The following is a 12,500-nucleotide window of genomic DNA, read 5'->3' as shown; positions in this document are numbered from 1 at the left end:
GGGGCTGAAGCCGTTCCATTAACTCAAGTTAGCGGCATCTTGATCTCGTTTATTCAAGCGAGGTTAAAGTCAGCTTCATCTCTGCTCGTGCACGAGGTAGAACAGTAGACCAAAACAGTAGATTGACGAAAAGAGGATATATGTCGTAAAATTAAGACAATACTAGACGATTTCTGTTCGATTTGGCAAGTGCCATCTACAGGATTTTCATTGAAAGTCATCAAATGTAACATCGAGAGAAAAAATACATTACCTAGAAATGGGAGAATAATGAAAGCATGCATTTAAAACAACAATGTTAATAGTTTTGAAATCAATTGCGAGTTTGATTGGCTTCACTCTTGAACACATAGGTCTATGCTTGAATAAAACGAGTGAATGAATGAATAAATAGTATAAACTCAAAAACAACTTATGGATATGCATATGGATATTCAAAACTATCTATAGCCTAGCTTACGTTCTTAGATTAAACGAGTTCACTCCAAATTATTGTCTAGGTGGTCATAAAATAAATTAGTATCAACATAATAGCCTATTGTCTCCCATAAGTCCCAAAGTGTTTGAAATAAAATTATCTGAAATGCAATGGCTTTCAATTCAATGTATGCCTAGTATTTAATCTGTGTAGCACACAGTTGATTTGACATTCATGAACAATCGTCGACACATGAAGCAGTCTTAATTATTAGCTGCCTAGGCTACAGAATAATTATCCTTTGGCTTGCATCATATATAATATGGCCCACTGGCAATGCTGTCACTGAACAGCCTACCAAATGTGCATGACCCTTTATCAGCAGTAGACATAGGCCCTATGTCTTTCATCAAAGATTATAACTAAAAATGCCATTATCAAGGTGATAAACTATGGAGCCTTAATACTTGGTATGGGAAGCGAACCTGCGCACACGCAACATTGTAATTCCTATCCTACGTTACACCACCACCGAACGTAAGTGATGCAGAGTAGCACGATTCCTAGAACCACATGCATGTGAAGTTAAAACATTTTTGATCGTATAATCTTCATACATTCCTTGGAGCTAGTGAATGTGTAAATCCATGCTTGGTGCACTGTCGGAAAAAAACATTTCTATAGGCCTACTTCTATTTTGAAGTTGTAGGCTACAGGTGACGAGAGCACAGGTTGACGGAACCATCTTTTTGGACTCGTTTTCCGACTGATTGGTTTTTTTGCAACACAGCTTAATTTAGCTTGAAAGTTAACCTGCTACGGAGCAGGTTAGTTCTGTGGCATAAATTCCCATGGTTACCAAGCTGGGATTCACGTTAACCTCATTAATGGAATGGATTTCTCACTAAAATTAGCGAGACTTATCGAAATAAGCCAGGTTTGGCCTTTAGCGAGGTTGATGGAATACCCCCAAGGTTGGAGTGTGAGGTCCAGAGTTATGCAAGGTCGCCTTGTTTGGACAGGGAGCCTAAAAAAGAGTAGGTTCCAGGTGCCTAGTTTAATGGCACGGTACGTGTTTGTTTGTCGACTGAAGAACCCTGTATTTCATGTTTTGGACTCCAACTGTGCTCCTGGATCTGCCTGTTGGTTTATGGACTAAATAAATTATATGTTTGTATGGAACTGCTGTCTCCTGCCTCTCCTCGACACCACCTAATCCAGTGGCGCACCTCCCTAAACGTGGGGTGGTCCCATCGGTCCCTCACACCTTCCCACAGGCCTGGGAACAGAGGAAGGGCTCACCTCTGGTTCCTACCAGCTCCACTGGGCGCACACACACACACACACACACACACACACACACACACACACACACACACACACACACACACAGGGTTGGATGTGTCTGTGTTCAGTTTTTCTCTTCTCTCCCCTGTTGCTGTTTGGGGTCGTGTTGAGAGTCTATCACACACACACACACAGGGTTAGATGTGTATGCGTTAGCTTTAGTTTTCTCCTCATCTTCCTGTTGCTGTTTGGAGTCGTGCTGAGTGTCTGTCAGGAGCTGCATTGAGACGAGAGAAGAATGCAGTCCACTAACCCTCTCCCCTCCCCTCCTCTCCTCACCTTCTCCCCTCCTCCTCTCCTCCTCCCCTCCCCTCCTCTCCCCTCCTCACCTCCTCTCCCCTCCTCCCCTCCTCTCCTCACCTCTCTTCACCTCCCCCACTCCATCTCTCCTCATCTCCCCTCTCATATCTCCTGTCTTTCCATTTCTCCTCCTCTCCTCTTTCACCTCCTTTCTCCTTTTCTCTCTCCTCTCTTCTACTTTCTCCTCTCTCTCTCCTCTCCTCCTCTCTTCTCGCTGCATCTGCAGGAACCCCTAGCTGCTTGCTGTTGCCCCCACTAGAGTAAACAGGCTGGAGCAGTGTGTGTGTGTGTGTGTGTGTGTGTGTGTGTGTACTACAGTAAACAGGCTGGAGCCGTGTGTGTGTGTGTGTGTGTGTGTGTGTACTACAGTAAACAGGCTGGAGCCGTGTGTGTGTGTGTGTGTGTGTGTGTGTGTGTGTGTGTACTACAGTAAACAGGCTGGAGCCGTGTGTGTGTGTGTGTGTGTACTACAGTAAACAGGCTGGAGCCGTGTGTGTGTGTACTACAGTAAACAGGCTGCAGGGTTGTCAGCTGTGCATCAGTCATTCTGTTTGAGCTCCAGCTCTCCAGCATGTCTGCCTCAGGAGACAGAGACAGACACACACACACACACACACACACAGACACACACACACACACACACACACACACACACACCGTTTCCCAGAGAGCTGCATAGAGCAGACCAGAGCCAGTTCAGTTCAGAGCCAGATCAGAGCCAGATCAGAGCCACATCAGAGCCAAAACCAGCTGCTATCAGAGGCGTCTTCCTCCTGATTTCTCTCACACACATTTTTACACATGATGAACTGAAAGTGGACTGAATGTGAGGTTTTCTTTTGAACAGATCGATAGCGTGTGTGTGTGCGTGAGAGAGTGTATGGGTGTGTGTGTGTGAGAGAGTGTATGGGTGTCTTGTGTATGTGTGTGCGTGTGTGCGTGAGAGAGAGAGTGTATGGGTGTGTGTGTGTGAGAGAGTGTATGGGTGTCTTGTGTATGTGTGTGCGTGTGTGCGTGAGAGAGAGAGTGTATGGGTGTGTGTGTGTGAGAGAGTGTATGGGTGTCTTGTGTATGTGTGTGCGTGTGTGCGTGAGAGAGAGAGTGTATGGGTGTGTGTGTGAGAGAGAGTGTATGGGTGTCTTGTGTTTGTGTGTGCGTGTGTGCATGAGAGAGAGAGTGTATGGGTGTCTTGTGTATGTGTGTGTATGTGTGCGTGAAAGACGCTGACGGGAGATCTGAGGCTTATAATAATACCTAACATGACCCCCCCCCCCACACACACACACACACACACACAGTAAGACTAGCTAATACCTAACATTACCCACCCCCCCCACACACACACATATATAAATATATATATATATACACACACACACACACACACACAGTAAGACTAGCGTGTGTGTGTGGGTGGGTGGGTGTCTGTTGTGTATGTTTTGTAAGCATCGTCTATAGTATATATGTTGTGTGTTTGAGAGCATGCGGTCATACCTGTGTGTGTGTGTGTGTGTGTGTGTGTGTGTGTGTGTGGCAGTGTTCAGGAAGGTTAAAGTACAATGTCCACATTGCAACTCAACGTCACCTGCGCCACCACAGATTACAGCTCCGTTACCTGCAGAGTTGCCTGCATGACTCAAGCTGACCATTACCCAACGCAAAGGTGACGCATAGCGCCTAATTAAAATGCCATCACACACACACACACACACACACACACACCCCAACTTCTCCCACCACAGTAAACAGTACATCAGCACAGTTAAGGGTTGTAAAAAGTAACTATCCAGTAACCACACACCTGATGTTTGATAGCACAGACATACGCATACACACACACACACACACACACACCTGAAAAAGCTAAGATGTAGGTTCTAGTTGAGGTATTTAGCAGTTGGTTCTGTCCAAAGTAGCAGCAGACCTGATGCTAGTCAGCTCCGTAATCCAGGGAGCGCACCTATGTTCTCCGGGTCCTATGTTCCCCGCTTTGTATGGGACCGGGAACATAGGACCCTTTTGTAAAACCCTAACCCCAAGCAGGGAACATAGGACCCTTTTGTAAAACCCTAACCCCGAGCAGAGAACATAGGACCCTTTTTTAAAACCCTAACCATAACCGCAACCCCGGGGAACATAGGAACCTTTTTTAAAACCCTAACCCTAACCCCGAGCAGGGAACATAGGACCCTTTTGTAAAACCCTAACCATAACCCTAACCCCGAGCAGGGAACATAGGACATAGAACCCAGGGAACATAGGGATGACCCCATTATCCAAAGCTAGCGGTTAGCAGAGTTAGCCCCCAGTAAAGCAGGACTATAGCAGCAGGTCAGTGAGAAGCTGTGGCTTTATTCAGGGTGAAGGGAACTCACACATATCAAGCACCTTCACACACATTTTAAATGACAGATAGAAAACCTCTCTTTCGCTCTCTCTCTCTCTCTCTCTCTCTCTCTCTCTCTCTCACACACACACACACACACACACACACACACAAACATACACACATTGTGAGGCCGACACACTCTCCTGACCCACAAACACACACTCTTCTAAAGCAGCACATCACAGATAGCTTTCTTTACGTCTTTTTTTTATATCATAAACTTTCTACAAAAATCTGGACAATAAGAGTTCATAGCTTACAAAAATGAGATTGTTTCTTTTTTTAAAGTGCATTTGAAATGCCTCAGCTGTAGGCTCAAGACATGGATACTTCAGGAAACGATCACACTCCTTCATCAAGATGGAGGGAACAAATGGAGCCAAACGAAAGAAAGAAAGACAAAAGAAAACAAAAGAACTCAGAACTTCCTGCTGAGCTGACTGGCGCTTGACCAGGAAGTAAATAACAGAATTCCGCAGGTGTCTGAACACAAACTCAACTCAGATGGCCGTGAAGTCCAGCAACCCAAAGGCCTTTCAAGTGCCCCCCCCCCACCAGACTGTGTGTTTAAAGCCCCTTGCCCCCCCCCCCCCACCACCAGTGATTCTCTGAAGTTTGCTTTGGCTCCTCTTCCCCCCAACCCCCCCCCCCCCGGTTTGTTGCTGGGCAACACTAAAAGTCCACGTTTAAAGTCGTTTAAAGTCCACCAATCAGTAGCAGATCCAATCTCCTGAGTGATTGCCAGAGCTGTCTGATGACATCACATGATCTCCACACAATTCCTGCTTAACTTGGTGAAACAGATAGCTCAGCTCAGCCCCCCCCCCCGCCCCCGGTCCGACCGTGTGTGTGTGTGTGTGTGTGTGTGTGTGTGTGTGTACGTGGTCTCCATTGCGCCCTGTGCCGGAGGTGATTGCGTGTCGCCACCCTGTCAGAACATTAGAAATCCATAATCATTGTGGTCACCACGGTCACCACGGTCACATGATTGCTCGCGTCCAGAGGCCCACGTGACAGCGGATCGATCCGCTCAGCAGAAGTCCCGGAGCGTCCGGCACAGTGCAAACAGTAGAAAACCCCAGCTTCGCCCAGCTGATACAACTCAGCCAATAAAATCCCAGCATCTGCCTGAGGCAGCCAATAGGATTGCAGTATCCACCTGTGGCAGCCAATAACATCCCCAGCATCCGTCTGAGGCACTGCTGTAGCCTGTATGAACAAGACGTCAGCAGCACAATGGTGGGACAGGGTGTGTGTGTGTGTGTGTGTGTGTGTGTGTGTGTGTGTGTGTGTGTGTGTGTGTGTGTGTGTGTGTGTGTGTGTGTGTGTGTGTTTGTGTGCATGATTGTCCCTGTACACACACACGACTTCTGGCCTGCGTGCTCCTCATCTCTTCCTCTTCTGCTGGCGCAGCATCTTCCTCCTCTTGATGATCATGGCGTGCAGTCTCTCCAGCCCCTCCTGCAGGCCCTCTCCGATGATGGCGCACGCGGGCTGCAGGTGCCATGGCGTGTGTGTGCCCAGCTCGTTAAGGGCCAGCAGCCGCTCCACGTCGGCCAGGGGCAGCGCGGCGCGCAGGTCCTGCTTGTTGGCCACCACCAGCACGGGCACGCCCAGGTTGTCGTGGAGACGGGTGATCTTGTGCAGCTCCGTCTTGGCCTCCTCCATGCGCTCGGCGTCCACCGAGTCCACCACGAAGACCAGGCCGTCGGCGCAGCGCGTGTAAGAGCGCCACAGCGGCCGGAGCTTCTCCTGGCCGCCCACGTCCCAGAAGTGGCAGGCGACCGAGCGGCATCGGCCGGTGCCCAGGGGCACGCGCACGCGCTCCGTGTTGAAGCCCTTGGTGGGCACGGTGTTGACGAACTCGTTGAAGCGCAGCCGGTAGAGCACGGTGGTCTTGCCGGCGCAGTCCAGGCCCAGGATCACCAGGTGCAGCGCCTGGAAGGAGGGCAGGCACGGCAGGACTGACGCACGCCGCTCCGACAGCCCGTTCCCCATCTCGCGTCCGCCAGGGAGGGGTGGGGTGGTGTGGCAGAGGGCCGAGGTGCTGCTGCTTCACACACACACACACACACACACCAGCCTGGAAAACCCCACAGCAGAGGATCAACCTGAAAGCACAGAAACACACAGCTGATGCAAGAGGAGCAGAGAAAAGTCAAGCACACACACACACACACACACACACACACACACTGTGCTTTCCGATGTACAAGACTGTTAATGTCTTTATCATGGAGAGCTCCGTCTTTGTCATACTGACGCATAACAAGTGCCGCGCGGTTGGATGTCATTTCCCGTGAATGAGGAGTGTAACAGCGGGGAGCACGGGAGGCCATTTGCACATGTAGCGCGCAGCGACTTCATACATAATCACCGTTCATCCACGCGAAAGCCTGACGCCCCTACCCAAAGCACCAAACGTAGTCGCTTCCGCCCATACGCGCCCATTCACCGCGCTCTCTGTGGCTGCGAGCGACAGCACGCATGATGGAAGGCGAAATGCATTAGTGTCCTTTTGTTGATCTGCCGTGGAGGGCAGCGAGGCGCAACGAATCGCGGGTAGGTAGCTGGCTGGCTGGACAGGGGGTAGCGACACCAGGCCGGCCATCTGTAAAAACAGTAGCCTAGTTGCGGGGCAACACTTCTGCGCCGAGCGGATTTAATATTCTGAGGCAAAGCCAGTCTGACACAGTGACCAGCTACTCGGCTACTCCGCACAACCAACCACAGGTGATTGGACGACCGAACCCCTGAACAAACAGCCACAACCATCTAATTCGCTGTAAACACATAAATGCTACATTTCCGCCGTTACACTCTAAAATACCTCACACTTCCCATGCTGTCACTAATTTCGCAGTGAATTTATCATTATGATGACATAAAAAAAACAGCCCCAAGCATACCTTTAAATCTTAGAGAAATGCACGAGTGTCTGAAGCCCGACATGAAAGGAGATCAACAGCGTATCCTTATTCTCCACGAGCCCCTTTCCTCTTTGCGCCACAGTGCTCCCGTGACAGTCGTGGTGTTTCAACTGAATGCTTCACGGCTGCCTAGTGCTTACCAGTCGATTCTGGCACCGGAGAAACAGCCCTGGAGTAGCATAGCGCGCTGATTGGTTACATTCCCGAAAGGCGCTCCCGATTTTCTGAACTCTGATTGGCTGGTAGTTGTGTCTGTCGGGTGTGTGCGGACACGCCCCCTACCACCACCTGTTTCTCTCGCTCAACCAGTGACCCAAAGTTTGGAGCGCGAGCGAGGCGTGCGCGTGATGATGGAAGTATTTGTGCAAGCGGGTCAAAAGTCACTGACCTTCCCAACAACAACGTGAACACTGTTGGTCACATTGTGTCTTCAAATTTGCTGTCAACGCCGATGGGAGGTCAAAACAGAACATGTGTGAATCGAGGGAAAGTGAAAGTGTTGATAAGAAAGTGGCCATGATTGAACAATAATAGAATGGCCTTGATACTGTAACACAATAGTGGCTGAAACTCCATGACAATGGCAGTCAGTGAAAGGCTTTGCGTGCCTTAAGATAAGCACACATCATGAGTGCACGTGTCTGTTGATGTCTGTCACCTATTGTGTTCTGAATGGGTTACAATGTCTCGGTTTTGGCGACATGATGTGAAAGTTTAAGGAAAAATGAAAAGCCGTCAGATTTGAGGATCAATCGAGGATTGATCACACGCGAGGATATTCTGGGCTTAATCGGTTTGCTTTTTAATGCGTTTCGCTGGCAGCGGTAGGCTACAGTTTAGTCCCATGAGACGGAGATTTGGCTACTTTTTGGAGGAATAGTTCAACAGTTTTTGTTAACTCCAAACCATCTGATTCTTAGCGTGCACCTTTGCTCCCTCTTGTGTCCAATAGAGGAACTACATGGCTTCAGTCAAATCCATTCGGGATGAACTGTGGCTGACTTCATACGTCAACGTCAACAGACACATACACAAACACACACATTCAGCCGGGAGGAGCTACAACAGATGGCAGCTTGCCCCGAACACACCAACTGCAGTCTATCGCCGGAGATATCGCGAAATATTGCGTGCAATAAATACAGTTTAACTTCCCTTCTTATTCATTGACAGACGAAGTGAATTCCTATGATGTAGTAGTTTAAATAAACCATTGTTGTCATACAGTTAACATACGTGTAGCACATCAATATAGTGTTTTCAGTGTCATCTATTTAACCAACAGCATAAAATAACAGACTATCAAAAAGTTTTCAGTAGGCTAGCCTACCAAAATCACATATAACAAGGTATCCCTTCGAGTTTTGTAAATTTCCGCATATTCCCACATAAGGAAGCAGCCTGAGAAACAGCAACTCCTCGCTGCGAATGAGCCTATTAAGATTCCTGAGGCTTCTTGGTTTGAACATGGTTTGAAACACAACTCACTTGAGATAGGAACACAGGTTACCAATAACTTGATACACACCCATTTATATTCTTTCTTTTTAATGGAGCAAGCGAGGATACAGTTTACAGTTACTAAATTTAAACTAAATTTTATTGTAAACAAAATAAAAAACAATGTTATGTTTTAAAAAATGCATTTATATATTTTTACTGTATATATTAACTTTCAAGCTTCAGCAATAAAAGTATAAAAAACCCATGAAAACAGTTTAAACTGATCAGCCTCTTTAAAGAAGGCTCTGCATTCCCGAGGCGTCCTGTGTGTGTGTGTGTGTGTGTGCCCATGCCTCATGCAGCTGCGCCCTGCTCTATTTGACCTTGAGTGACCCCAGGGCCTGGGCGGCGTGGTCGGAGCCCCATCGTGTGGCGTCCCACGCCAGGAACCAGCCGGTGAAGGTGGGCGGCTCGTGCCCCTGCTTGACCACCACCACCGACGTGCCCTTGTCCCGGCCCGATGGATCCGACTCGATGTACGCCTTCGCTGTGGACAAACACAACACACACATTCAGCATCCCCAGCAGCACACACACACACACACACACACACACATTGATCCTCCAGACACCATTGAGTGCATATCCCCGGTGTGCAGAGTGGGATCAGGGCCTAACGGCCTCATAACAGCAGCCTGGGTCTGCGATTCCGAGGGTGTGTTAAAGAGAGTGTGTGAAAGAGTGTGTGTTTAAGAGAGTGTGTGAAAGAGTGTGTGTTTAAGAGAGTGTGTGAAAGAGTGTGTGTTAAAGAGAGTGTGTGAAAGAGTGTGTGTTTAAGAGAGTGTGTGTTTAAGAGAGTGTGTGTTAAAGAGTGTGTGTTTAAGAGAGTGTGTGAAAGAGTGTGTGTTTAAGAGAGTGTGTGTTTAAGAGAGTGTGTGTTGAGAGGTGAGGGTTAGGAGAGTGTGTTGTGTGTTTCTCTGCTGATGAATGGTGGCAGGGGAATGAGACGCGTCATCAACAAGGTTTGTTTGTTTTCTGGCCGAGGATGTTGACTCGGTTGTTTACCTGATTACAGTTGTTTACCTGATTTCAGTGATTCTGTCTTCTCCAGTTCATTAGCATCATTCCCAATCCATACAAACACCTGCAACCACACAACACAATCATGTTACCAACACACACTCATGTAAGATACACATAGACCACATCTCCATTGGTCACTGACAAACACACATCTATGGCTAACATTGGGAGTTTGTGTTATAATTTAAAAGCACATTTAAATCCAAAGAGCATACACACATGAGACAAATACACACACACACACACACACACACACACACACACACACACACACACACACACACACACACACACACACACACACACACACACACACACACACATCAGACACATGCAAACACACAAAGACAAATACACACACACCTGTGAGACACACGTCACAGACACCCACAGTCCCACACGCATTAGACAAATAGACGCACACACAAACATCAGACACTCAAACACACATCAGACAAATAGACACACACACAAACATCAGACACTCACACACACATCAGGCAAATACACACACAGAAAGAGCTGAATGGGTAATGTCTGTGTGTGTGTGTGTGGGGGGGGGGGGGGTACTCCTGCCATGCCCATTTCCTGACCCCCTAACTGGACGACCCCCCCCCTCCCCCCACACACACACAAAAAAACAGTAACGGCCAGTCACCATCCCCCTAAAAAATCACTAATGGCCAATCACTACCCCCCATCCCATTGTAAAAAAATACTACTAACAGCCATGTGTGTGTGAGGAAGTTAGATGTGTCAGTTGTGAGACATTTTCTCTCAATTCAATTAAATTCAAGGTTGCTTTATTAGCATGACTGTAAGTAAGTACAGTGTTGCCAAAGCACAATTAAAACAGCATAACAATTAGAACATTGAAAGCATTAAGGGAAACAGTAACATGAAAAATTGCGTGTATACCCTCACTTTCTCTCTCTTTTTCCACACACACACACACACACACACACACATGCATGTGATCACACACACACACACACACGGGCAGCATACACATTATAATACATTGGATTAAGTACAGACATTAGGTCGGGCATTGTGGCAAAGTGTCCGTCTCACTGTCCCTCATGTTGTGGCAAGCTGTAACGTATTTTGCAGGTGGGCCAATTTATCACAGTCTTTAAGGGAGCTAAAATTTGGAATTTTATTTGAGAATTGTAAAAAATATCTTTTTCTAATCTGTTCAAACTTTGGACAGTATAGGAGAAAGTGCATCTCTGTTTCAACCTCACCAGTCGTACAGTGACCACAGAGCCGCTGCTCTTTGGGAAGCCATGTTTTTTTGTACCGGCCTTTCTCTATGGCAAGGCTGTGGTCACTTAGCCTGTACGTGGTAAGAATCTGTCTCTGCTTTGTATCTATGACGGTGGAGAGGTACTCTGCCAATTCATAATCTCGTTTTAGTGACAAGTAACATTCTAATTTGGATTGTGATTTTGTTTGATCATCCCAATGTTCCAGATATTTATGCTTACTTTGATTCATAATTTGTTTTACTTTGATCTGATTTTGAAAAGCAGTGCTGGTCTGAGATCGATGGGTTAGAGTATTAGTTAACTTCAGAACCAACTGGCAAAGGGGACTGGTTTTAGGGCTGACCTCTTGGGTTTTGTATGCTTGAAACTGTATGGTGTTCTCGTCACTAGAATTTAGGTGGATCCAGAATTTTTTTTTGTATATTTAATGCCAATGGGAATCTGCCTAATTCTGCCCTGCATGCATTTGTTGGTGTTTTCCTTTGGACTAAGAATGTTTCTAATAAATTCTGCATGAAGGGATTCAGTGGGATGTTTGTCCCATCTAGTGTAGTCTAGCTTGCTGAGTGGACCCCATACCTCGCATCCATATAATGCAATTGGCATTATTACACTGTTGAATATTTTGCACCAGATTTTAATTGGGATTTGTATTTTATGGAAATTTCTTTTGATGGCATAGAGAGCTCTACGAGCTTTATCTTTTAGCGCATTCACTGCAAGGTCAAAGCTTCCTGAGGCACTGAGTTTCAGGCCTAGATAATCATAAGATAAAGAATGCTCTAGAGCGGTGTTTCCTAGAGTGAAAAGGTGTCTGCCTGCCTGAGATCTTGCTTTCTTTTGGAATATTACAATCTTTGTTTTGTCCAAATTGACTGTCAGGGCCCAGTTCTGACAGAATTGCTCTAGCAGATCTGAGTGCTGCTGTAGTCCTTGTTCTGAGGGTGACAGCAGCACCAGGTCATCTGCAAAAAGCAGAAATTTAACTTCTGTATTGTTTAGGGTGAGTCCAGGTGCTGTAGATTGTTCCAATACCACCGCTAACTCATTGATGTAGATATTGAACAGAGTTGGACTCAAGCTACAGCCCTGTCTCACCCCACGCCCCTGAGTGAAGAATTCTGTTCTGCTGCATTTTTATTGTTCATATAAATAGATTTGATTAAATCATAGGTTTTGCCCCCTACATAATCTATTGTGCCAAATTGAGTCGAAAGCTTTTTTAAAGTCTACAAAGCATGCAAACATTTTCTTTTGTTTTCCTTGTAAAACATGGGTGTTGATTAGGGTGTGTAGGGTGTAAATGTGGTCAGTGGTTC

At 46.9% G+C, this 12,500-nt stretch overlaps 2 protein-coding genes across 3 annotated transcripts in view; both read right to left on the bottom strand.

Moving 5' to 3' along the window:
* Nucleotides 1-5,110: 5,110 nt before the first annotated feature.
* On the bottom strand, nt 5,111-7,499 carry arl4ab (ADP-ribosylation factor-like 4ab). The gene is made up of 2 exons (XM_076301112.1): nt 7,364-7,499; nt 5,111-6,565 (listed from the first exon to the last, which is right to left on the bottom strand). The coding sequence occupies exon 2, from the start codon at nt 6,450-6,452 to the stop codon at nt 5,841-5,843; it is 612 nt and encodes a 203-aa protein (XP_076157227.1). The 5' UTR covers nt 6,453-6,565; nt 7,364-7,499; the 3' UTR covers nt 5,111-5,840.
* Nucleotides 7,500-8,925: 1,426 nt separating this feature from the next.
* Nucleotides 8,926-12,500, bottom strand: part of LOC143140321 (scinderin-like) — a 33,170-nt gene continuing 29,595 nt past the window's right edge. Inside the window, exons 14-15 of one of the 2 annotated variants that reach the window (XM_076301111.1) lie at nt 9,911-9,971; nt 8,926-9,374 (exon numbers count right to left, since the gene is read on the bottom strand). In XM_076301111.1, coding sequence (XP_076157226.1) covers nt 9,202-9,374; nt 9,911-9,971 — 234 coding nt within the window. In that variant the 3' untranslated portion in view covers nt 8,926-9,201. The remainder of the gene's footprint in view (nt 9,375-9,910; nt 9,972-12,500) is intronic. The other variant, XM_076301110.1, reaches the window with a different exon arrangement.

This window comes from Alosa pseudoharengus, unplaced genomic scaffold (assembly GCF_046254945.1).
Source record: "Alosa pseudoharengus isolate Yale_2024_CS ecotype anadromous, Long Island Sound unplaced genomic scaffold, YU_APseudo_1.1 YU_APseudo_1.1_scf_23, whole genome shotgun sequence".
Classification (NCBI taxonomy): domain Eukaryota; kingdom Metazoa; phylum Chordata; class Actinopteri; order Clupeiformes; family Clupeidae; genus Alosa; species Alosa pseudoharengus.
The sequence above is the reverse complement of the archived record's forward strand: the minus strand, read 5'-3'. Positions and strand labels throughout refer to the sequence as shown.

Coding starts and splice junctions, on each gene's coding strand:
- arl4ab (XM_076301112.1), bottom strand. CDS start 6,452: ATGGGGAACGGGCTGTCGGAGCGGCGTGCGTCAGTCCTGCCGTGCCTG.